The sequence below is a fragment of the Umbelopsis ramanniana genome (genome assembly GCF_025399195.1).
Source record: "Umbelopsis ramanniana AG unplaced genomic scaffold K450scaffold_27, whole genome shotgun sequence".
Taxonomy (NCBI): domain Eukaryota; kingdom Fungi; phylum Mucoromycota; class Umbelopsidomycetes; order Umbelopsidales; family Umbelopsidaceae; genus Umbelopsis; species Umbelopsis ramanniana.
This window is the reverse complement of record NW_026252113.1, coordinates 158,804-181,798: the sequence shown is the minus strand read 5'-3', so window position 1 is coordinate 181,798 and position 22,995 is coordinate 158,804. Positions and strand designations below refer to the sequence as shown.

Here is a 22,995-nt window from a genome sequence, read left to right as displayed (position 1 = left end):
TACTTTACCGATCATCTTGAGGTGGCAAACAGCAGCCGTTTTTCAAATCACGTTGTATGACTTTCTTACTGCATGATAATGAACAGTAAAGATTCGCAGGATGTAATAGCTCTCACACAAAACTAGGATAGGCGGTCTGGAAAATAGCTAAATCGGAAGACTTCAATAATGGCTTCCTCACAACAACAAAAACATTCGCCCAGTATGGAAATTTTATCATATAGCCATCGACAAAGCTAGTTAAATTTACAAGCTCAAGCTTCCTCAATTGAAAAAGAGAACCACATCTTTTCCACCTCTTCATCAACGCTGTTCTTTCGTTTTCATATCTTTTGACCACCCCTCTCAGAAGAAACTCTCCGCATAGCTTCATTATACCTTCCCTGAGCTGCTCTGTCAAAGATACAGCCTGTATAGAGTTTACTGTTATTTCAACTTCTGAACGGGAACATTTTCACAGCATTCCTCATTGCATGTCAAAATGAGTTCAAATTCTACCACCACTGCTACGACTGCTAATAGTAGCTTGATAGGATTCGCTTCCTACCAGCAACAAAATTCAACGGCCGATCACCCAGCCAGTGATCTAATTTCCATTATCCTCTTTTTCTCCATTATTGTTGCTTTGATAGCATCGTTCGCATTTTATTTCTGGTTCACGGAATGGCACAAAATACCCCCACAGCAGCGTAGAGAAGAGCGTCTGGAACACCAAAAAGAAATCGATCAGCTTGTGGAGAATATACGGCAGCAGGTACAAGCGGTGTTCAAAATACCGGTAGTGGGGCTCTTGGTCGTGCTTTGGAATAGCGTTGTTCATGGACATAAGAACAACACGGAGGATTTAGGATACTCTGCAAACTCTGTAGATGGAGTGTATCCACGATCTGCTTCTGCTGGACCGCCAAGTCGTCATAACAGCACGCGAGATCGTTCCATCACCCCGGCTACGGTGTCTTCAGCGTCTGGTGTCACATCAGGGTCTTTTCCCAACAGCGTTCCTCTATCCCACGAACATCGAAAGGTCCTGGCCCATAAATTTCATCATCTATTTTCCATCATATGCCTCATTCTTTTCATTGTGGCTTTTATCATACTCATCGGAACTGCAAGTGCAGTACCTTCTTCAAGTACATCTGGCTTCCTACAAGCTTCCCTCTTCGTTGTAGTCCTTTGCATCAATATGTTTCTAGTGACAAGACAACGCTTCTACTATAAGGAGCGTAAGGAACTTTTTGGTAGCGACGATGCTCATATGAACGCCGTCTACAAGACACGGTTTACAGACTGGGACCGAAAGATGTGGTCCAATTGGATCCAAATCGTTATCCTCATCATCGAGTTCTTCCAGTTATTGACTTTCCCATTGAGAGACTTAATGACAGTCAATTCCTTTGGTGCCATGTCAGAATCCAGTTCAAGTCAAGCACAACAGTCTAAATTCGAGTACTTTGTATCTCTGGTCTTAAATGCCGGTGGTCTTATGCCGGATATGAGAACCCCAACCTGGTATACTTACACTGTGTGGACCACATTTGCTGTTACCTGCCTTGGATTACTTGTAGCTGTGACCGTACACGGCGTCAACACCTGGAGACCATATCGTCTACCAAACCAATGGGTGCATTGGTGCATCCCTGTTGTGGTGAGTAATACATATTTTTGTCGCATTGTCATCTATTTTGCATATTCATTATTTGCTTTTACAGAGTTTGATGTACATCCCTGTCTTGGTAAGTGTTTTGAATGCGGTGATGTGTTCACCGATGACAGCAACTAAACTTATACTATGCGTCCTTTTAGACCACCTTCGTGAGCTCAGCAGCTTGTCAGTCGTTGAATGTCCCTACGGCATCCTATACCAATACCCTTCGGTGCCATGCGGATAACATCAATCAACAAACATACCTGTGGCTATCTCTGACCGGTTATATTGCAGCATACTTCCTCATGACCATCTTCCTGACAAGTTACGAGCGCATACCACATCATAATGAAATCGCCTTCAAATCAATTGGTATTGCCTTCATTAAGAATATGGGTAAGAGACTTTTTTGAAATGACGGCTAGAGGATGTAGTCTGAAGGACATGTCTCATGTATATCTATTTTTCAGGTCTACTGTTGGCTATCAATTTTTTGCTAGTCGAATCGACTACCAATCAAAACCGCATGCGAGCCATCTTATCCATTACCATCTTGCTGACAATGATATGTTATAACATCAAAACCCGGCCGTGCTATGTGGACAAAATCAACTATTTCCGTACTGCTTCATTTACATGCATTCTCTGGACGTCGGTATTGGTGGCCATTCTCAGCGATACCAATGCTGCCCCCAGCCTAGGACCTATTGCCGTTCTATGCATTATTTTAGGCGGCTGGGTCTTCATCATTCTACTATTTATCCTCGTGTATATATTCTATTACTCCCGACCAAATGATGATAATCGACTGGACTCTGGCATTCATGAAGTAGACAAGGAAGCCGGGTACGATTGGCGACATGAGCCAGCTCGCAACGATTACTCGTACAACAATATGCTCACCCCTGTTGCCGAAGAGGATGAGGAATTCAAGTATCAAGCCACGTTGGCCAGTGGAACTCCACAGCAAACTCCCAGGCAAACTCCAAACACATCCTTACGATCCAATACCCCAGCTGCTCAGCCTGGCCTCATGGACTGGGCAAAGAGTTTCATATGGAAGTAGTGATTGATTTGTAAACAACGTAAAAGTAAAAAAGACACAAGAGTCGAAATATGTACATTAGCTTAAAAAGATATCCATTCTGTTCCTGGTCCCATTGTTTCAAAATCATTGTAGAATAAACATTGTTTCAATGTATCCCACATTGCACCAAGAAAAAGAATTGGTACCTATCCCGTTTCACAGTAATATCTCATTCATGAACAATGGCAAGTAGACACAGCGATTAGTATGTGAAGTTTTTTTTGTGATTTCATTTAAGAGAGTATCCCAAGGACAGCAGAGGAGGTATTTGTAGAAAGAAGTCTGGGTTCACAGGTGGAGGAAAATACAAAGACTAGAAGAGAACGGAGACAGCGCGCGTTGTAGAGAATATATCCTTGATGCAGAAAGGGACGGCGTTCGACGATAAAGAGTATGAAAACATTGGAGAAAGAAAAAGAAAATAGCATAGTCCCATTTTTGACATGGCGGGAGACGCAGCAACCCATCCTCTCTCAAACAAAAAAAGAAAAAAAAAATGAAGGGAAAAAAGTAACAGAAAAAAATAAAACAAACTTTTTTACAGAAAATAGTCTGGTGTTCTCCTTGTAACTTGCGGCTCTCCGCGTCTGGGTGCAGGATCAAATTGTAGGCTACAGAAAAGAAAAAATGAGCATGGTTGATCGAGTCACGACAAACGTGGGTTGACAAAGAAAACTTACAATGTGTATTTCAAGTGCTCGTCAATTTCCATGATGGCAGCTTGATTACCGCAGCGGTAGCAATAATTAGGAGCACTGAAGATGGTCACAACATTACGATCCTGGCACCAGTTATAACCCTATAGGAGTACATGTAGACATATTAGTTATGCGCAATAAGGTTCCCACAGATGGAATACCGAAGCCTACCTCCATCACAAGTTGATGTGCTCTGGCAACCAGCGTCAAACCGTTATTATGATTAAACGTTTCTGAGATATCTTGACCGAAAGTGTAACCGGCTCCACGGGGTGATATTCCCCAACCGCAGCGATCATCAGGATCTGACCAAAGCAAATCGCACATTGGGCCCTCATGAGGCACTTCTTGCACTCGATCAAGATTACGGATCTGATCAAGAGTATCAATTGATGGAGATAGACCGCCATGAAGACAGAAGATCTGAACGAGAGGGGAGATTAAATCACGGTACATGCAAATACGTTAGAAGGGAGACATACCTGATCCTCAATCAATGCGGTGAGGGGTAAATAATCGAAAAGATCCGTGAACATCTTCCAAACATTAGCACTACCGTACTTTCGAAGACATTCATCATAGAAACCATACACTTGGGTGATTTGTCGTGATTCGTGGTTACCACGAAGAATGGTAACACGGTCTTTGTATCGAACCTTGAGAGCAACTAGCAAGGTGACAGTTTCAACAGAGTAATAACCACGATCGACGTAATCACCCATGAACAAATAATTTGTGTCAGGAGAGTTACCACCGATCTTGAACAATTCAATAAGGTCATGGAATTGGCCGTGGATGTCACCACACACTGTCACTGGACTGCGCACGGGTTGAACGTTGGATTCCTCTTTTAAAATTTCACGAGCCTGGATTGGAAATTTGCCGTGAGAGGAAGTATCAATTAGTAAATGTAGAACAGTGATAAGAGGAATGAAAAGACCGTCGAGGTGTTGGGTTATTATCGGAGAGATGGTTCGTTGGTTACACATTTGGTAATCTGATGTGGTCGTTGGGCATCACGCGAGAATGAAAAATAATAATAATAATAATAAAGCGGAATGCGATGATGCAGGTTCAAGTCGTTTTACTTAGCATTTCGGCTATACCGGTGAGGTGGAATCAGTCTTCAAACATGGTTTGTAAACGGGCGTATACATTGGGTAGCAGGCGTAGTGGTTGGGATGCTTGGGTTTTTATCGTAATGCAAATAACAAAACCAGCCTCAACAGCTAGATCTGGTCATGGACCATGCTCCTTTGCTCACCTTCTCACAGAGCCTTTCAATGTCGGATTCTGGGAGTTGTTTGCAATCAGAAAGCGTTGTGATCCAGGTATCAACGTCTGCGACATCGGTCAGAGTGCTCATGGTGGGATTTTTGGGGAAAGGCGGTGCTGATGCTGCAGGCGACGGAAGCATTGAAGGGCAGAAAGTTTCTTAGTGACGTCACAGTCATGAATCGTAAAAACGTCACAAGAATTTCCATGGCAAAATTTCTCGGCTGTTCGCGGAAAGACGCTAGAGCCTCCGTATTTGCACTATTACAACTTTAATAACTTTGGGGTTCTTTTCAAATGAATTGGAACATATTATGTTGGATTTATATGCGAAGGCCATGAACTTTTGACTATGAACTTTTGATCATAATCTTTGGACTAGAACGTGTTTTTCATACATGATTCACTGATTTGCGTATTATGTACCATGGGAGATTCAGATTTCCTGTGGGTAGTATCGAATGGACCGCTCCTATCCAGAGAGATTTCCAGTAATTTACATTGACTATGGTAATTTTACCTGAATCAGTGGTATATAGTAGAGTTTTGAGGGCCAGCAGCGGATCATAGTATTATATCCAGCTGTCTCCGACATGCAACAATGCATTTGTACATTTCTTTACCATTCATCCTGGTTTTTTTTGTTCAGGGTTTAAAGCATTGTTAATATCGTTGGGTAGAATTCACACAAGATCCCACCACTACGATCTGAAACAGTGGCTAAAGTGGCCGATCATTTGGCTGATGGTTCTTTTAATGGCGAGCCTAGAAGTTGCCCTTTCACAGGAAGATCATACAACACGAAAGCACGTAGTCAATTCATGAATAACGGCCGGCGTTAGTTCTAAGGGAGATGCTTTTGTTAGAGCGCACGTTCAAGTGAGCGTTAAAAAATCCGACCCAATGAGGGCCAGCGAAAATCTGTACCACCAAAGCCAAATTGGCGCCAAAATAATAAGCCGTGCTCATTTTTTCCATGAACTTTTGATTCGCTGCACTTGCTCTAACTTCTCTTCTTCCACTCCTTTGAACACTATATAACCCACCTTTACTTTCGAGGTACTGAAGCGCTTCAAAGTGCAATGGCTCTCAAGGTACGTTTTCACGCATGCTTGAAAATTCCTCTCCTTATTTTTGTTCCCAGTTTGTATTTGCACTGAGACAAAAGCTGAGAGAAAAAAAACAACATATGGAGACCCAAGAGCCTGTCTTGCTAGACGAACAACTTTCAATCTCTAACAATTTATGAAATTACTTTCACAGTTTGAGTTGGAACAATGGAACAACGCTTGTGTTGCTTTCGACAATCAGGATTATGACACTGCATTAAGCACCTTCATCGTAAATTGAAACATTCCAACATTGGACCGCTGCTTTCCTGTACTGCCGTTCTAAATCTATGTTACGCTTTTCTAGAGTTTGGCTGATAATGCCAAAATGCATTTCAATATTGGCTTAATCTTTGCGACGCTGGACGATCACCAAAGAGCTGTAAGCGTTCGATATTTTTGTTTATCCATGCGTCGAAGAAATTTGAACCCATCCACTAAATCCACTAACCCATTTTTTTTTTCTCTTGCAAAGCTTGCCGCTTACAATAAGGCCCTCCGGCTTGATCAATACTTTGCTGTAGTATACTTTCAAAAAGGTGTATCTCACTTCATCATGGGAGATATGGAAGCTGCCATGCAAGATTTTGACGATGCGTATGCTGTAAGTGGCCGTATTATAAGCCTTTGTTCCACAACCATGTACATAAGCCTCATCGTCTGCGCATACAGAAATTAAGAGGAAATCAGATCATCAATTACACTCAACTCGGACTGTCTTTTCGACTCTATTCATGCGAAGTTCTCTTCAATCGCGGTATCTGCCGCCTCTATTTGCAAAAGATGAATGATGGCTTGACCGACCTTTATCTAGCTCAAAAGGATAAAATGACAGAGGAACATGAAGTCATTGACCAAGCTGTGCTTGATCGTGGCAAAGGCTACTCTGTGTTTTCGATACCCCCCGGTGTTCTGTTTCGCCCACCAGAAAGTCGACTTCGTGGTCCACAAAGCGCCGACCTTTTGTCAGCCGCAGAAAAGTTTGGATTAGGCAAGATAAATCCTCCTGCTGCTGCAATCAAACGAAATAATTCCATTCTGCTTGGCCAAAATAAATTTTCCACCCGCCAACCGCCACCACGAGCCTATGGCAGAACCACTCCTTTCCAAGAAAGCCCACCTACAACCGGCTATTTACCACAGCGAACCGAGAGCATCGAACGATCCCCTATGGATATGAACTCACCAAAAACTACTCCTACAAATTATTATCGACGATCACCATTATCAATATCAGAAAGACCTACCACACCACAGGCATCTTACCGTCAACAATCACCGCAGCGGCAGTATTCGCCTCGTACACGGAAAGATTCCAGTGTTGGTACAACGGATGACGATAACTCGCCGCCCTCAGCCACCACTATGTCTACTTCCTCGTACGGATCAAATCAAAAATTTGCAGCTCAATATTCGGATGGTCGCAGGATCGACAGTGGATTCGAATCCAACCATGAAGATCGCTTTTCCAACTCCAGCGCACGGAATTCCTCACGCAGTCAAAAAACAAACCCCCATTACTCACCCCCACCTGTACCACCAATGCCTGTACGCCATGGCGGCCTTGTGGATGAAAATGATACAAGATATGGAAATAATACCAGTCAACAACTCGAAGATGAGTTAAATGGTGTCTATGAGCAACTGAGGGAAATGAGTGTTGATAAGGCTGGTAGTCAAGGAAACGACGGTCTTGGCCCCTATTACTCGTACCGTGAAAGCATGAGTCAGTCACCCATTAATAGACCACCGGGCCCGTCCTCAGTGTCTAGCCAAACATCGGGCCCCAAGATCAAAATTAAGGTACACTATAGGGACACGCGGATGTTGGTTGTATCAGCCTATATTTCTTTCCATGGTCTGCTGGAGAAAATTCACGAGAAGTTCGATGTATCATCCATGCTGCGTCTGCAATACAAGGATGAGGACGATGAACTGGTGCTTATGATTGATCAGGATGATTTGGATCTAGCTCGTCAAATTTCCAGAGCTCAAACAAAACCGTCCAAGGATAGCCCGGTTGTTGAGAAACTTGAACTATGGTGTATAGAATGAGGAGACTTTTCACGCATGTTTCCTCCCTCATTTTTTTCTTCACACAACCTTGCACACACCCTCTGTATTTTGTAGACTCTTCATTCCATCTCACTTGCTTCCTCTTTCCTTTCACACTCACACATTTGCCGGTTTCTTTTTCCGAAAAATCTAAATCCATCCAAATATCAACAATGTCTTTTAACCATCATGTCAACGATGATTGACATAGTAATCTACCCTACATCTTGCACATTCTTTTACGTTTGGGATTTACAACACCTTTTATTTTATTTTTTCCTTTATTTTACAAAATCGCAGAATGCAGCTCATACTGTTTTTGATCCATCTTTTGATATGCTCCATTGGTAAAGGATGAACGCCGTACAAAATAGTCTATATAAGTGAAGACAGCGGATGAATTAGTTCATGGAGGGTTGGTTGGCTTGATCGAGCCAAGCCTTGAACTTTGCATCGTTCTGCCGTTGGCTTGATGAGGGAGGGAATCGACTGGCGCCTAGTAAAGTGTTTTCTAAGAACGATGGTGGAATCAGTCTACTTGCATGAATGGCATCCATTTGAACCTTGCAGGTCACGTACCTTGTTCGTCGTCGTCAGACTCTTCGCCTTCGTCTTCCTCATCCCCGTACTCCTCTTCGTCTTCCTCTTCCCATTCTTCATCCTCCATTCGTTCTATTGAAATAAACACCCATGAGTAATGTGATAAGGAATAATGCTACAGACTCCGTCTACTTACTTGAACCCGAATCCATCGGTACCTCAGTACCCTTGGAAACCTTCATATCGTTCATCAACTTTGACAACTGCTGCTGTCGATGCTGTTCCTCCTTCTCTTGCTATAATTGGTGTTAGTCGACACATCATACACAGTCATTCATTACAATTGATTGTCCATTCCGACTTGCCTTTTCTTGTATCAGTCGTTCAATTTCTGGCTTATATTCCCTATATAATATCAGAGCACGTCAATAAATGCCAAACAAATGCGCTGATCCGCACATCAACTGAACAACTTACGTCTCGTACTCTTCGGTCGCTGCCTTCACAGCATCGAAGAATTCATCAATGCCTTCACCAGTGACAGCACTGACGCCAACCACCTTCAAATGACTGTAAAATTCATCCAATACCAAGCTCATTGAGTTCATCAAACTGCTCATGTAAGTTGTGTCTTGTTGCAGGGCTTGCTGGAAGCTCTCAAAGTCAGTCATCCAGTCGACTGCAAATGAGTGTGATACCACATCCGTCTTATTGAAAACCAAGATGAAAGGCAGCTTGGTCTTGTAGAGAATCGAACAAGCATATAACATGTTGCTCATGAAGGTAGCTGGTGAGGTGGTGCGTGGTGTGTCAATGATATAAGCAACAACAGTAGGGTAGGTTGCAGCCAATGTGTCGGTAATGATGGCTCCAGAAGCGGACCATGTAAAGATTTCGATCTGGCCAGGAGTATCAACTAGAATGTGACTAAGTGACGAACATGTCAGAGCTAGGAAATATAGACCATCATGGGTAAATATTAAAAGTACGCTTACTCGACGGAGGAAGCTCTCTTGTCGACAAACTTCAGCACTTGATCGAACTTAGTTGTGAATAAGTTGAGACTCGTCAAAATGCCACCATTGGGACCAAGATTGTATCTATGATGAACACGTTGACCATGGTAAGATTTTGTACAGTCTAGCGCAACAACGGAAAAGCGAGGCTATCCTTACTGTTTCATCACTTCTTTGTAATTGACAGTATCTCTGATATCGATGTTGGCGGTGAAAGGCAGCGAGCTAACAGCAGGGTCAAGATTAAGTATATACGGGGGTGTTTTCTTTGCATGCAAATCGGCATTCAGACGCTGTAGTGAATTGAAGGGTCGGGCTTATTCAGCATAACGAAACTTTTTTTACGAAAGAAAAAATCGCTTAGATAGAGAAAAGCTATCGATGCATACCTGCATGAAGGTCGTTTTGCCAGATCCTGCCATACCGATACACAGTATCGTTGTTGGCTGCTTCTCATTGGGAGCAGAGCTGGTTTCTGTGGACGACATTAGGTTTGCAAAAGGAATATCGGTACGAGCCCTCTTTTTTTGACGAGTTCAAAAAGCCACTTCGCGCTTGTGACTGCGGCCTGCAATTTGAAGATGAGCAGTTCAAGGCTTTTTTTTTTTTTTTCTTTAATTCGATTTTTCCTTTTTCTAAAGAACTACAAAAAATAGATGGGTACTTGATTGCAAGCGAATGAAAGCCAAATATAGCGCAGCTCTCCAAAAATAGAAGACGTGTAGAAACTAAAGTTTGGAAATTTTATGTCTTTATACATGATTTTTATGGGTAATTCACAGAAGCTTGAGAAATGTAGGCTATTAGAAGTTGTTATTTAGAGTATGTACAATTGGGTAGATGAAAGAGGGTTAAGCAGCTACTACCATTTAAATTTTTTGCGCAGTGGGCCGGAATCGTGATATCAATTGAACAAAATAGCATAAGTTTCTCTTCTCCATACCATATGATGCTTTGAATGCATTTTTGATGCCCGAATCTAACACACATGGTGAAAGACAAGTGTGAATCTCATCAACTGAGAAGTCGTGAAGTTCTGGATCAAACATTTAAAGTTCTCCTCTTTTCAAGCGAGCAGTATAGACAAAAAGTGATCATCCATCAGTCATTGATTTTCTGGCGAACGACCTATCGAGTCAAATTTTTCAGAGCGAGCTAGTCTTGAGTAAATGTTCAGGTCAGAAGAGAATTGGGCTATTGGTAAAAGAACTGGGCTCAGCGGCGAAGAGTGATTTCTTCACTATTACGAGGTGAATCCGTCTGTGGTGGGGAATGCATCGTTACAGCTGTCGCTGAAGCAATTTTCTGTCAAATTCACTAAGGTTTTCAGTGCTCAAATTTTTTGAAATGAACATCAGTTTATTTGAAGTATAGGGCCGTCTACGCTATGTAATGTATTTGCAGAACAGAGCTAGTTTTTTACTTCATTTTGGCCGGCCAACATTTGCTACGGAGCTTAAATTTCGTGATATAGGCGCAAGATAAAAAATCGAAAAAGACCGAAAAGTTATATATTTCTACCAAAGGCAAGCATAATAATTCTTTAGCTTGAGTAGTATCCTTGCTTACACTGCTCATATCTTGACTCCTTTGGTCTCCCAAGTGCTCGATACGTACATGCCCTTATGAAAAAGTCCTTTGAGGAAGAAGGTTCAATATTATTGCTACCCTGGCACGTTTCCCCACAAGATGGCTAGCCACACAGGGACTTGCGACTTTGAACCTGTGGAGGATCCATTCAGGTGTGTAGGTCCGCATGAATGCTCATGGCAGAACGGCCTTGCTGTCATCCATTGTAAGAAATGGCTCAAGTCATTTATCATACATTGTTGTCAATTTCATAAAAATACTCTATCAACTCCATACAAACATTTGAAAATATTGTCTAAACAGCATTGCAGTTTGCAGTTTGAAATTTATATTTGGGTTATTTACACATACGTTTTCAAAATGTTAAGAAAATGGGAAGGGTAAGGTTGTTGCGAGACTGGCGCTGAGAACGGGGTTTGGTATCATCGTACTATAGCGAGACAAAGAAGATAGGATTGTGAAAAAAACAACAAGCCGTGCTAGGAAAAGATAATGGTACAGTGGCAAGTGCTGTAAGTGAAAGAGGAAAAAAGCATGCAGTTATATGTTTTTGTGGGTTTGATAGGAAGTGCATTGTATAATCTAGTTTTGCTTCTTCATGCTTTCAACTTCCATACCACCTTCGACAACACCGCATCGCATGGTGGAAAGAAGGTTGCGAGCACCATTGGAGTGGTTGTAGACACCGCCATTGAAGGCTCCAGTAGCGTCTTTGCCGACAAAACCCTTGATATAGGACAAACCACCGGGATGGTCCTCCATGAAGTTTTCGATATCGTAGAGAATACCTTCGAGCAAAACCCACTTGCAGTTCTTCTCGTTGACGGCTTCTTGGAACTCATCCCAGCTGAAGACGGGGAGTTGTTCAAGAGGAATACCCCACTTGAGCTTCTTCTTCTGGGCTTCAATCTTCTTTTCTTCCATGTAAATTCTTCCCTTGGTCATTTCGTTGGCAGGGAAGACCTTGAGATCGTAAGTCAAACCAACCAATGAGCATAACCAGATGAGCCACTTGGTAGGGTCGTATTGGTGAATCATGATAGCGTTGCGATAATCTTGAGGGAAGGAGTGGTGCATGTTGTGGTAACCTTCACCCATGGTGACCAAGGCAGTGATGAAATGATCACGGGGAGTGTGTTCATCATCGAAGGTAGTGTCACCAAGGAAATGAGCAAGAGAGTTAACGCAGAAAGTAGCGTGGTGAACGAAAACGAGACGGAGAACACCGGCGTAGAAATAGCCACCACGGTAATCACCCCAGCCAAGACCAGCAACCAAGGTAGGGAAAATGAAACCCATGACCAAGGCGAACCAAGGGTAGTGCTTTTGTTGGACTTTGACGATGGGGTCGGCTTTCAAATCAGCAGTATCGGCATAACCAATACGGTTCTTAGGGCGGTTGACAAGCATCCATCCCAAGTGAGAGAAAAAGAGACCTCTGTGGGCACTATAGGGGTCCTTGTCGGTATCGGTCCATCTAGGAAAAAATAAAATTTTTGGGGATTTGGGGTCAGAACAATCAGACAAAAAAAAAAGGTTTCACTCAAAAAAAAAAAAGGAACTGCTGTCCGTACCTGTGATGAGCACGATGACCGCGAGACCACCATTGAATGGAACCTTCGACAGCACCACTTCCAGCAAGGCAAAGAATCCAACGGAAGAGTTCGCTGGCACGGTATGAACGATGTGCCCAATATCTATGATATCCAGCAGTGATACCGAGACCAGTGATGTAATAATAGATAATGGACCAGATCAAAGTCTTGGTCTGGAGAGTGGTGGTGAGAGCACCATAGAGGCCAATAAGAGGAGTACCAACCAACAGAGTGAAATGAATCCAATTGACTTTCTTATGCCAATTTTGAGAGGTGACCTTGTCGTCGAACATAGGCGGCAATTCGCCTTTGGGGAAAGGTGGTCGTGGCGATTCACTCTTGGTGTAAACTCGAGCAGCAGCAGGGGCTAAAGTACTCGACATATTTGAAGTTGGCACAAAAGACGAAAGAACAGTAGGAGTGGAGATAGATTGGCTACTTTTATAGTCTACCCAACTTTTTTTTTTTTAAAGAGGAGATGAGCTAGATTGGGTGTTTGGTTGAAGTAAGACAAATCCAGCGATCTGATTGGCTAACCACCTCCCCAAAGCTTGAGTCTTGGTCTGTTCCGTGAGCTGATAACTAGAATTTCACTCTTTCTGTCTCGCCTGCACGATTAAAAAAAAAAGGAATAAATCTAGAAACATGGCCAACTTCTTTTGAGGTATGATTGGTGATTTGTCGCATTTTAGACGATGCACCTATTTTTCGACACATTTTGAGGAAGGACATGCCGAGAACACTTCTTCACCCACAGCCGATCAATATCACTACCTTAAACCCTTTCCACGTGAAAAAAAAGATCGTAATTCAAACTATCCCCAAGTTTGGGCATCATCATATGAAAGCCCATCATCTATGTTTCCTTTCGTATTCTTCTATCATGGTCGTAGCACATGAAAAATTTCCATCGAACTTGGAAGAAATCGGGCGTGGGCATTACATGAGCATAATCGGAATCGCTAGCCTAGCGTTTTTCAGTACTCTCTTGGCGGTTGATAATATGGATTTATTCAAATACAGATATCGGTACAACGCACCGACTTTTTTGACCCATTGTTCGGGTTAAACATTTCGGTGTCAGCATTTTTGTCATGCCACGCACTTGCTCAGCTACACTTAGACAGTTGTTGGGGAGTTGTGAAAGACGTTCCTAACATGACTCACTTTCGCTTGCTATTACTACAGACTTCATATGATGTTGGGTTCTTAGACGATATTTGATCAGTCGACGCGGTCTGGAAAACGTCTCGCAGTCAGGAATGGAAAGCAACGATTACACTCTATGGGACAGTAAATGTCGACCCAAACTGGATCCTTATCTTGTTCCTTAGTATTGTTTGCACAATCGCAACAGGGGGTTGATATGGAACCGCCCCTATTCAGAAAGGCTTATGAAACCGTAATATTTACCTATAGACCACAAACCCATCCATTTTTTTAATGCGCGTGTAGCAGACGGTCGCCTTAAGCTTACCACCGACTGCTTGCTGGTGTTCCAACACCCATGACTTTGTTATGCTCTGTTGCAAAACAATCAGTTCGCATGGATGGTTACACACAGGGTTGATCTTCACACCATGCCGATGGCCACGCTTATTCGACAAGCGTAAACAAATTTACCTTGGCGCATTCTGGTGACATGCCGTGCAGCCAGTTAACCTGAAACTGCGATGAATGCATTGGCATGACAGCAGTGTTTGCAACTACGTGTACGATACATGTTGATATAAATTATTATACTGTTTAATGAGCTTCACCAAGGAAATAGCTTGGCTAATTGGCTTGGCTAATTAGCTTGGCTACCCGCCTAACGTGGCCATTACCTCACTTATTATCCCAAAAGATGAGCGAGGATTGGCTTTGTCAAAAAATCGGCGATTGAATAGTGGACATCTACCCAAAAAGGAAGTAATATCAAGCCAATGGGTTTGCAGAAACGCATTTGAAACCACACCAGGATTGATCTTCAAAGATTGTCAGGTTTTTAAAGCACTTAACTCCAAGTAAAAATTCGATAGATTGTAAGATCTGATAACGCGGGCAATAATATAGAAACTATGGCTTTTTATAACAGCCAGTCGTAACTGCATCAATCAATCTGTGATGAAACATGTAAGACATTTAGTACCTTCAGGTTTTTTTTTTGTTCTGCGCGTGGATTTTCACTGAACTCTATCAAAAATTTAAGAATGTCTGACATCACGGATATTGGCACTGTGTTAATGAGGTGTCACGTGCATCAATGCCAGCAATGAGGCAGAGCATGGAACGAACACCCAAAAAGTCAGGTTCAAACACAGATCTCCAATCCTCTGCTCCATTGACATTCCTAAACCACTACAGGGCTCAGCAACGGACTTCAGAATAGGCCCTTGTAGATCGTCTGATCTGTTTTCTCAATGTCTGATAGACCAAACGACTCGCTGAAGGAACCGAATACTCCAAATCAAAGTACTTCAGCCGGGAAACTTTTGAGGCGCTCCAGTACCGTATCGAGATTCAAGAAGAAAGTTAATACATCACTGCACAACGACGAAAGACATACGCGTAGTGTTAATGACCAACCTTTAAGTGATACCGCGCCATCCGAAGGCAGTTCCATTCCTCCACTACCCATTACGAAAGATGAAAGAGCTGAAAAACTGAGAAAGAAAGCAAAGAACTTCTTCGACGAACGCCAAAAGACAAAAGCAAGAGCTCAGAGCTTATGGAGTTTTATTGGTATATACACTGAACTCTTTGAACGACAATTTCAATAGTAGACTGACACAATATTTGTAATTGCAGATGCTACGAATAACTTCGATCAAGCTCGTTTCTTTCAAGAGAATGCCGAGCAGGTTTTTCTTGTCATTAGCGAAACTTGTATGAGCCAGATTGAAAAGATTAAGCGTGAGTACCAAGGCAAATTGTTTTTATTCAAGACATGGTTTTGATTCAATTTGACTGATTGACTTTTGTAGAAAAAACCGATCGTCCTACCAGTTGGCATTCAAAGGAGCTCACTGGCTTACAAAAAACATTGTTCTTATTGCGCAAAATGTTTCTTTATGTACCCGAACTCATGCGAAATGGCTGGCAGCGTCAAAATATAGGTAAAAGCTTGAACGAGCCTCAAATCGCCACCTCATGCAACGTCTCATAGATGCTTATCTTTGTTGTGTAGCTACCATCCTCTCGCACATTCTCGACCACGGCAATCATCCTAGATTACGTATTCTTGGTTTTCGCCTTCTTCTTTTATGGTTAAATGACCAAGTCGTAGAGTACCCAGAATGCATGGGACTTTTCGCAAACGCAATCCCTCTCGATCTCCTTCTTCTCGACGAGATTCAACCTACAGCAACAACTGGAACGACTGGCCCAGATACATCGTCGCAGAGTGAAGAAAAGGAACAAAAAACAGGAACGAGTGGAAATGGGCTGCTATTTGTCAAGCGCATTAATGAACGCAGTAATGAGAAGGCGTTTGGCCACGGCTTGGATAGAAACGACAGGATCAAAAAGGCAGATCGTAATTTACGACAATCTATCATATCCAGCAAGTATCTTGACTTCATTATCTTCCATCGCAATAATTATAAACTTATATGTACTATTGCACAATAGCTGGTTCGCAAGCACCTCTTTTTCCTAATCCAAATCAGCCGACTTACCAAGACTCCATCGCAATGTTACACATTTTTATCATTAATCTTGTAAGACTAGCTTATGTTGCTGCTGGATCTCCACCTCCTCCGGATGAATACGAATTCCCACCAGGCGATATGTGTGAAGTTGACGATGGAATTGCTACGGGCGTAGGAATTGATGCAGCATCCGCCAGTGCCAAATTTTTGTTCAAAATTTTCAGAAGCTATTACCTCGTTAAACTATTTCCTGACATTGCTATGCGCTTCAGAATGGATGGTGCTCCCATTAATACTGTTCTTCCAAGTAAGCAGATTTGTTCAGCTATTTATTTTGGTCATCTTCCCTGAACAACACCCTTTACTAACTTGTCTTCAATCACTTGCAGACTTTGGCTTCAAAGCTTGTCCACCTAGCGTACTACGAACCTTACTCATGTTTATCATCGGTTACGGCCTGGATAGCAACAGCAGTGATCCACCCGTGCCACATCCAGGTGGTATATATCCTTACTTTTCAGGATCTTCACCAGCTATACCTATCATGAAGTCCATAGTGTTAGGATCCAGCGAGAGCAGAGAAATTATTCACGAAGTTCTGCGACAAGCATTGGTCTTGCCGTGCAGTAATCAGAACTATAGAGACATAGTACGTGGATCTATGCATGTTCTGGGTGTGTGGGCTCTTAGTGGAGAAGACGAGCGTCCTGCCTTCTTACGACGATCAAGTTCCACCGGTAACTACGCAAGAGGAGGAGGTGTCAGTACCTCTACCAGTAACACGTCATTGTCAACGATGGCAACCAGTCCAGTCTCTATCCATGCCATTGAAACGACTGATCACGACACCGATTCCAGTAGCCTGGTGAGATCCGCCTCCAATCAGACCACTGACTATGCCACCGCCAATGTTTATCTTCGACGGTACTTTTTGATGATTCAAACTATCTTTGATAACATTGGTGAGAGCACAGACGACCTTTCAAAGTATAAAAACAGAGAGGCTGTGGCAGCTGCCGTTCAAAATACAAGTGATTGGGAAGGATTGGTGAACCTTTACAAGGACGCTTTGAATATTTACAGAGCCATCACTGTGGCACACGACGGCATTGATATTGAAAGCCAGAGTTGGTAAGTAATGCAGCCGCATCAATTGGCTCAAGAAAATGAAGACTGATTTCAGTTTTATTCAAATGAATAGGGAAGTGATGCTTGGCTGTTTGATGGACATTCGAGAAAAGCTGATGAACAGCACGGAGAAATACACCATTATACCAGTTCACGCGCTCGCCGACGACCTTGCTGATTATGCATGCGAAGTATGGTCCAAATGTTTACTGCCATGTTTGTATATCGCAATAGACCTCTAAATGCTTTATTTTCCAGACATTGCTAGTGGCTTTTGCTCGTTCGGATACCACGAATCCGGATCTTTGGATCCGTCTGAAGAAAAGCATGATTGTGGCTCATAGGTGGCCACAGCCTTTAAACCAGTGGGTGGTGAGTGGATGGGGTTTCAAAACAATTCTTTAACCGATTGTATGGACTGACTGGCCTCTTCCTACAGAAACAAATGCATCTGCTCACGAAAATCTTGTCACAACGTCTGTATAATGTCAATCTCGACACTGAGTTCGCCTCCACAAACAAGCGCAATATGAGTGACTACTTTACAGGCAACCGCCATTCCACACAGCTCAGTCATGCAGGATCGCGAACTCGTGCTAACAAATCCCGGTCACGGCATCAGAGTATTCATGGTGACCCCAGAGCTTTACTCAGTCGGTCATCGGGGCGGCCTACTTCTTCTGGTAGCAGTGGACAATTAATCGAACTCGCACCGTCAGAACGATCTTTACAGTCGGCTGCAACCTTTAGTGGCCATACAGCCACTCTTGGAAACGCTGCAGCAAGCGATACTCTAGACATACCAGAACCTCGAAATAGTAGCACGAGCTCTCTGTTAGGAGGTAGTAACTTGATTACTAGAAGCTTTAAAGCCGGGGACCGTAGATCCACACCTTTTGCTTCCACAAGCACTGCTCCTAGTGAAGGTCGAAGTAAGGATTTAAGTACATCACCAGAAGATAGTGGCGAAACGTTCAGTACCCGTCCAATGTCTGGTGGTATCCGCTTCGGTCTTAAGAGTATCATTCCCAATACAGGCAAGACTTTTTACCCATTAAACGTCTGTTCATGCTTACAGCGTTCATTTCAATGTAATACTTACTTTTCTTCTTTGGACCTTAGACAAAGGTCATAGCACTGGAGGTACTCCACTGTCCTTCGAAAGCTCAACGGACTCGGATAAAGGAGTAATGAAGAAGGAAAATGGGTCCATCACATTTAGTTCCAAGTTTGACCTACATTCCGATAGCAAATCTGACAAGGAAGTTGATCGGAAGAGTATTAACAGTCTTGGCGAACGACAATTAACCGATGAAAATCTCGGTGTGCCCAGCAAGGTAAGCTATGGCAAGGCAAGGCATCTGTTTCTGTGTCTAATATGTATTAATATAATGTTCAGTCAAATCGAACATCTACCTCTTCTTTCCAGCATATTTTGGAAGCAAGTTATACGGGCGGCGTTCCTGCTGTTGGCAATGAGACTTTACCGAGCACTATAGCTATATTTGATAGTGCAGAGTTCCTCAACTTACAAGGCATGAATTGGACTGGCACTTCCATACTTCATATTTGGAAAAACATGATCTGCGTCATGGGCAACGTCAACGAAATACAGGTCAGTAGCATAGCATCGTTTACCCCTTTTACATGTTTGAGATTGGGCTAATCTCGCTTTTTCCAGAGCCCCTATACCCATGCTATAGCCATAAACTGTCTCGTCGATATCTGGGATACTCTTGCCCTCGTGCGAGCTTGCCAACCATTCCAAGCTGCTACTAAGCCTGCCTTGTACGAATTAGCGCCCTGGTTTTTCCAGGCGTCCGATCTACCTCCGTATGTATACGGGACTATGTACATCGACATTATGTAATGAATTGTTTGACTAACGCATTGCCAATAGATCACACTCTCTAGGCAGGGCGGCGGCTTATGGTGTTCTTTGCCGGATGATGTGTCAGCGTGCGGATCAAGATGTTCCTGAGGGATACTATCCTCTGTTCTATCAAGTTTTACTTGACGCACTGTCTCGTCCTGATGAAGTTGCTGTTCAAGCTGTTCTGAGGAACAGTATCAGACTGTTCTCCTTGTCACTCCCTGGTGTCAATGTGCTTATTCCTGCGTTCATTGCCTGCATTCGCAAAGAGGTTCGTATCTTTACATTAGAAGTACGTTACATTAGTCTGAGACTAATGCTCTGGCGTTTCTATGTTGCAGCTGCTTGAAGATTCGCATACATTACGCTATACACCTGATGATGTTCGGTCCAGTTGTGTGTTGATCATGGGCTCCCTGACAGCTATTTCGTATCAGCTTGGAAGTCTTACCATTCAACTTTCCGCAAAAGCCGCAAAGGCAGGAACACTTCAAAGCAATGAGTTCACCTTCAATCAGGTAATTCTTTTTATTGTTTTGTTTGGCTACCTCGTTTTACATTTATCATATGTTGACCCGTGGCGCGATAGGTGAAAATCATGTTGAAGGACTTGTACATCGATTTGATTGCGGCAGATGCAAATATTCGAAGGATGGCAAAATATACCGATTCACATTGTATGCTGATCAATGGCGTGTGCAGCTTGTTGGCTCACGAACTCACTCTTCAGAGCAAGTATGTATTACAACCATATTCCTTCTACTGTTCATTCGAACGTTATCTACTTCATCATTATCTAATGTGACTGACGCTGTATCCTTTCAGCTACGACCCGGAAATAGTATTCTCAACCTTGAATGTTTTGGTTGACCGATTGTACTGGAGCAACCTTCCAGTTGTCATTGCCGCATGCGATTCCCTTTACACCCTTATCTCCCATTACTCGAAGCAAACTGATCATGACAATGTATGTTTATCGCCTGGCTTTGATGAGAGTGTTCATCATAAACTTATACTGTCCTACTATGTCTTTTTGCAGCGCATTCTCCAAACAATCCTTAGCAAGCTCCTGGATGCTCTCAATGTTCACTTGAAAAACTATGATAAAACGGTTAAAGGAGGACGTAGCTTGATCATTAGCAAACTCTTCTCCCTGCTTGTAGGCTGGCTGATGGCCATTGACCCGGATATCTTTACTGGGACACAACTGTGTCAGATTGTATTTGATACCGTCGAATACGCACTTAATATATCTGGGGTAGGTGGTTATGTTGACTGGATGCTCACTCAGTTTCAAATCACTAAATGCCAGTAACACTTACTTTCGTTCGATTAGGCTGAGACCGAAAAGCTCCTCCCGCATCCACCAGTAGATCAAAGTGATGCAAACAGGCAAATCAAATCACTTTCATTTAAGGTCTCGCCTGACCAACGCCCTCGGTTTAGCGCTAATGATATGGCCATGGTCAATGATGTGACCTTCGAAACCGATGATACTGATTCTGTGAAGGTAAAGTATACATTTGTGGACTAACAAAACGGCAACTTCGATTACTTTGTCCTCACTCATCACGCACCATAGGAATCGACTGAAGCGACTTTGCTCCATCTTTTGCATCATTTCAACAACTTTCCTCCTCCGAATGGACCAGCGACGATCAACAGGTAATATATACATGCTGAATATGTTCTACACACTTTTTGGTAGCCACAATTGTGCTGACGCCCCATACCTCAGTAACATCCTCGGGCCAGGAGTATCCAATGATGAGAAGGCGGACACCTACCAAGACCAGTTTGAGTACTTTTCGTTTAACGATCATACCATCATCGCCTTTGTTGAAGGGCCGCAGCGAATGGATTCGGAATCTGCAAACCGCATTATTACCCGGGATATCACTGGAAGGTATGCATGGGATATGAATTTGTTCTACAGAACATGGATCAAACCCTCAGCCATAGAAGATGGTCACCGTTCCAGCGAAGGCTCTCTGCAGGATATTAGTCATATTGCCGAAGGTCTCAAATTACGAGATGGACTTACACTCTCCAAAGTACCAAAACTACCAAAACGAACACCGCCTTCACCTGTTACGCAGCAATCTGAAGTACCTACTTGGAGTGCGACCAATCATAACAGCGACATGCTTGAAAACCTTCTTACTTACATCGGCGATAATAATCCAGACTGCCTGCTTGATCCAAGTACGCCTCTTAATGCCCCGTTACCTCTCAGCCAGCCTCATTCAAATATCGTAATGTCAATGAGTGAACAGCTGAACCATCATCTTGAATTCGAAAAAACCTCTACTCCGGATCATATAATCGACATGTAAGGTCCTCTTTCCATCCTATAATCATTTTCTTATTTCAGATTGACTTATGGCCACTTTGTTGTAGAAAATCATGGTACAAACAACATGATCGCCGTCCATATGGTAGCCAGAAGCTACTGCCTTCCGATAGTGAGAGCAACCTAGTCGCCAACGTTTCATTATCCAAAGTGTTTACACCTGTAGTGCCTGGTGAAGCCGAAAAACCACACATTCCATTCCAGCAAAGCCGACTCTTAATGAGCCACATGGGTCTGCTCAACTACGACTATTTGCGAGAAGGCTCCTTCCAGATGCTCTCTAAATCGCCTGCGTTGTTCCGGGACCTCAGAGGATTGGATAGGAAGCATGGGTAGGTTATAGAGTGTAAAGCACGATTGATTGTATGCAAAGAGGATTACTTAGTCATAATTTTGGCCATATGTTGCCGTTCGATTGTTTATTAGGCGAGAAACCATGAAGATTGCTCTACTGTATGTAGCGGACGGCCAAGAGGATGAACATGCGATCTTCCGCAACAGTAGCGGAAGCGCTGAATACGAAGCCTTTGTAAATAGTTTGGGATGGGAAGTCGATATCGCTACCCACGACGGTTACCTTGGTGGACTGGAACGAAGCTTGACCAATGGTACCAAAACGACCTATTACTGCTCATCAACGCTTGAAATGATCTTCCACGACGTCACAAAGATGCCCAGCGACGCCAATGATGTGAAACAGGTCAAGAAAAAGAGACACATTGGCAATGATCACGTACACATTGTTTGGAACGAACATCGTCGAGATTACCGAATCGGCACCATTGGCGGTGACTTTGGTAACGCTCAAATCATTGTGACTCCTCTAGTGAATGGCATGTACGCCATTCAGATATACCGAGACTCCAAAGTTCCACTCTTTGGACCTCTGCTGGACGGAATGGTCGTATCTCAAGCAGTTTTAGGACCGCTCATTCGAGAAACGGCTATCAATGCATTCCGGGCTACTGTTCACACCACCAACCAAGCACTGTACAAACACGCTTATTCTCAGAGAGCTGCTGACATTCATACTATCACTCAACGTCACAAAGCCAGCAAATGGTGAGGCTAATGTTTCAAAAAGAAATGAATAGGTAATATGGAAAGCTAACGTTTTCGTCATTCATTGCAGGAGCTTTGAAGTTTTCATGAGCAAGATTTTTATACCTAATGAGGATAGTTCATCCTAAGAAAAGGTGATATGCTTTAAGTCGATTTTTGTTGCATATTCCTAATAATTATAATACCTCCATACTGTAATTCGCATATCCCCCCATCATTAGTCAAAAAAATATTGGAATATATTGATAGAATACATTGTTGCAAAGTTTAACAAAAACACAATGCGAGCGAGTGAGGACATGTAATGAAATGGAATGAAAAATACAAAATAATTGCG

At 43.0% G+C, this 22,995-nt stretch overlaps 7 protein-coding genes across 7 annotated transcripts; 4 read left to right on the top strand and 3 right to left on the bottom strand.

The window, feature by feature from the left end:
- Window positions 1–199: 199 nt before the first annotated feature.
- K450DRAFT_241059 (uncharacterized protein) lies at window positions 200–2,867 on the top strand. The gene is made up of 4 exons (XM_051589032.1): window positions 200–1,645; window positions 1,710–1,733; window positions 1,804–2,041; window positions 2,116–2,867. Exons 1-4 carry the CDS (start codon window positions 482–484, stop codon window positions 2,709–2,711), a joined length of 2,022 nt encoding a protein of 673 aa, XP_051444696.1. The 5' UTR covers window positions 200–481; the 3' UTR covers window positions 2,712–2,867.
- Window position 2,868: 1 nt separating this feature from the next.
- Window positions 2,869–3,355, bottom strand: K450DRAFT_241056 (uncharacterized protein). Its single transcript, XM_051589031.1, has one exon. It carries the CDS (start codon window positions 3,197–3,199, stop codon window positions 2,966–2,968), a length of 234 nt encoding a protein of 77 aa, XP_051444695.1. The 5' UTR covers window positions 3,200–3,355; the 3' UTR covers window positions 2,869–2,965.
- K450DRAFT_241054 (uncharacterized protein) lies at window positions 2,869–4,930 on the bottom strand. Its single transcript, XM_051589030.1, has 5 exons — window positions 4,695–4,930; window positions 3,913–4,296; window positions 3,602–3,853; window positions 3,413–3,531; window positions 2,869–3,343 (listed from the first exon to the last, which is right to left on the bottom strand). Exons 1-5 carry the CDS (start codon window positions 4,845–4,847, stop codon window positions 3,271–3,273), a joined length of 981 nt encoding a protein of 326 aa, XP_051444694.1. The 5' UTR covers window positions 4,848–4,930; the 3' UTR covers window positions 2,869–3,270.
- Window positions 4,931–5,895: 965 nt separating this feature from the next.
- On the top strand, window positions 5,896–8,105 carry K450DRAFT_241051 (uncharacterized protein). The gene is made up of 4 exons (XM_051589029.1): window positions 5,896–6,046; window positions 6,122–6,196; window positions 6,290–6,418; window positions 6,487–8,105. The coding sequence occupies exons 1-4, from the start codon at window positions 5,951–5,953 to the stop codon at window positions 7,867–7,869; spliced, it is 1,683 nt and encodes a 560-aa protein (XP_051444693.1). The 5' UTR covers window positions 5,896–5,950; the 3' UTR covers window positions 7,870–8,105.
- On the top strand, window positions 8,106–8,762 carry K450DRAFT_241046 (uncharacterized protein). Its single transcript, XM_051589028.1, has one exon. The coding sequence runs from the start codon at window positions 8,342–8,344 to the stop codon at window positions 8,546–8,548; it is 207 nt and encodes a 68-aa protein (XP_051444692.1). The 5' UTR covers window positions 8,106–8,341; the 3' UTR covers window positions 8,549–8,762.
- A 2,736-nt stretch (window positions 8,763–11,498) lies between these two features.
- K450DRAFT_241034 (uncharacterized protein) lies at window positions 11,499–13,036 on the bottom strand. Its single transcript, XM_051589027.1, has 2 exons — window positions 12,590–13,036; window positions 11,499–12,492 (listed from the first exon to the last, which is right to left on the bottom strand). The coding sequence occupies exons 1-2, from the start codon at window positions 12,991–12,993 to the stop codon at window positions 11,598–11,600; spliced, it is 1,299 nt and encodes a 432-aa protein (XP_051444691.1). The 5' UTR covers window positions 12,994–13,036; the 3' UTR covers window positions 11,499–11,597.
- Window positions 13,037–14,918: 1,882 nt separating this feature from the next.
- Window positions 14,919–22,897, top strand: K450DRAFT_241017 (uncharacterized protein). Its single transcript, XM_051589026.1, has 23 exons — window positions 14,919–15,334; window positions 15,401–15,505; window positions 15,577–15,708; window positions 15,780–16,154; window positions 16,223–16,549; window positions 16,632–17,373; window positions 17,444–17,561; window positions 17,629–17,742; window positions 17,810–18,407; window positions 18,493–18,707; window positions 18,770–18,985; window positions 19,052–19,203; window positions 19,271–19,514; window positions 19,585–19,761; window positions 19,833–19,978; window positions 20,069–20,210; window positions 20,283–20,501; window positions 20,580–20,753; window positions 20,826–20,908; window positions 20,982–21,575; window positions 21,644–21,928; window positions 22,023–22,658; window positions 22,729–22,897. Exons 1-23 carry the CDS (start codon window positions 15,013–15,015, stop codon window positions 22,784–22,786), a joined length of 6,174 nt encoding a protein of 2,057 aa, XP_051444690.1. The 5' UTR covers window positions 14,919–15,012; the 3' UTR covers window positions 22,787–22,897.
- The last annotated feature ends 98 nt before the right edge of the window (window positions 22,898–22,995 follow it).

What these genes read in the sequence shown, in the direction of transcription:
- K450DRAFT_241046 (XM_051589028.1), top strand. Translation starts at nt 8,342, where the DNA reads ATGAGGGAGGGAATCGACTGGCGCCTAGTAAAGTGTTTTCTAAGAACG.
- K450DRAFT_241034 (XM_051589027.1), bottom strand. Translation starts at nt 12,993, where the DNA reads ATGTCGAGTACTTTAGCCCCTGCTGCTGCTCGAGTTTACACCAAGAGT. An exon ending in GGTCATCGTGCTCATCACAG is followed by an intron (nt 12,493 to 12,589) that starts GTACGGACAGCA and finishes ATTTTTTCCTAG; the next exon opens with ATGGACCGATACCGACAAGG.
- K450DRAFT_241051 (XM_051589029.1), top strand. Translation starts at nt 5,951, where the DNA reads ATGAAATTACTTTCACAGTTTGAGTTGGAACAATGGAACAACGCTTGT. An exon ending in CTGCATTAAGCACCTTCATC is followed by an intron (nt 6,047 to 6,121) that starts GTAAATTGAAAC and finishes ACGCTTTTCTAG; the next exon opens with AGTTTGGCTGATAATGCCAA. An exon ending in TGGACGATCACCAAAGAGCT is followed by an intron (nt 6,197 to 6,289) that starts GTAAGCGTTCGA and finishes TCTCTTGCAAAG; the next exon opens with CTTGCCGCTTACAATAAGGC.
- K450DRAFT_241017 (XM_051589026.1), top strand. Translation starts at nt 15,013, where the DNA reads ATGTCTGATAGACCAAACGACTCGCTGAAGGAACCGAATACTCCAAAT. An exon ending in CCAGATTGAAAAGATTAAGC is followed by an intron (nt 15,506 to 15,576) that starts GTGAGTACCAAG and finishes TGACTTTTGTAG; the next exon opens with AAAAAACCGATCGTCCTACC. An exon ending in ATGATACTGATTCTGTGAAG is followed by an intron (nt 20,754 to 20,825) that starts GTAAAGTATACA and finishes CACGCACCATAG; the next exon opens with GAATCGACTGAAGCGACTTT.
- K450DRAFT_241059 (XM_051589032.1), top strand. Translation starts at nt 482, where the DNA reads ATGAGTTCAAATTCTACCACCACTGCTACGACTGCTAATAGTAGCTTG. An exon ending in ATTGGTGCATCCCTGTTGTG is followed by an intron (nt 1,646 to 1,709) that starts GTGAGTAATACA and finishes TTGCTTTTACAG; the next exon opens with AGTTTGATGTACATCCCTGT. An exon ending in TGCCTTCATTAAGAATATGG is followed by an intron (nt 2,042 to 2,115) that starts GTAAGAGACTTT and finishes TCTATTTTTCAG; the next exon opens with GTCTACTGTTGGCTATCAAT.
- K450DRAFT_241054 (XM_051589030.1), bottom strand. Translation starts at nt 4,847, where the DNA reads ATGCTTCCGTCGCCTGCAGCATCAGCACCGCCTTTCCCCAAAAATCCC. An exon ending in TTGAAAGGCTCTGTGAGAAG is followed by an intron (nt 4,297 to 4,694) that starts GTGAGCAAAGGA and finishes TTTCCAATCCAG; the next exon opens with GCTCGTGAAATTTTAAAAGA. An exon ending in CCGCATTGATTGAGGATCAG is followed by an intron (nt 3,854 to 3,912) that starts GTATGTCTCCCT and finishes CCTCTCGTTCAG; the next exon opens with ATCTTCTGTCTTCATGGCGG.
- K450DRAFT_241056 (XM_051589031.1), bottom strand. Translation starts at nt 3,199, where the DNA reads ATGGGTTGCTGCGTCTCCCGCCATGTCAAAAATGGGACTATGCTATTT.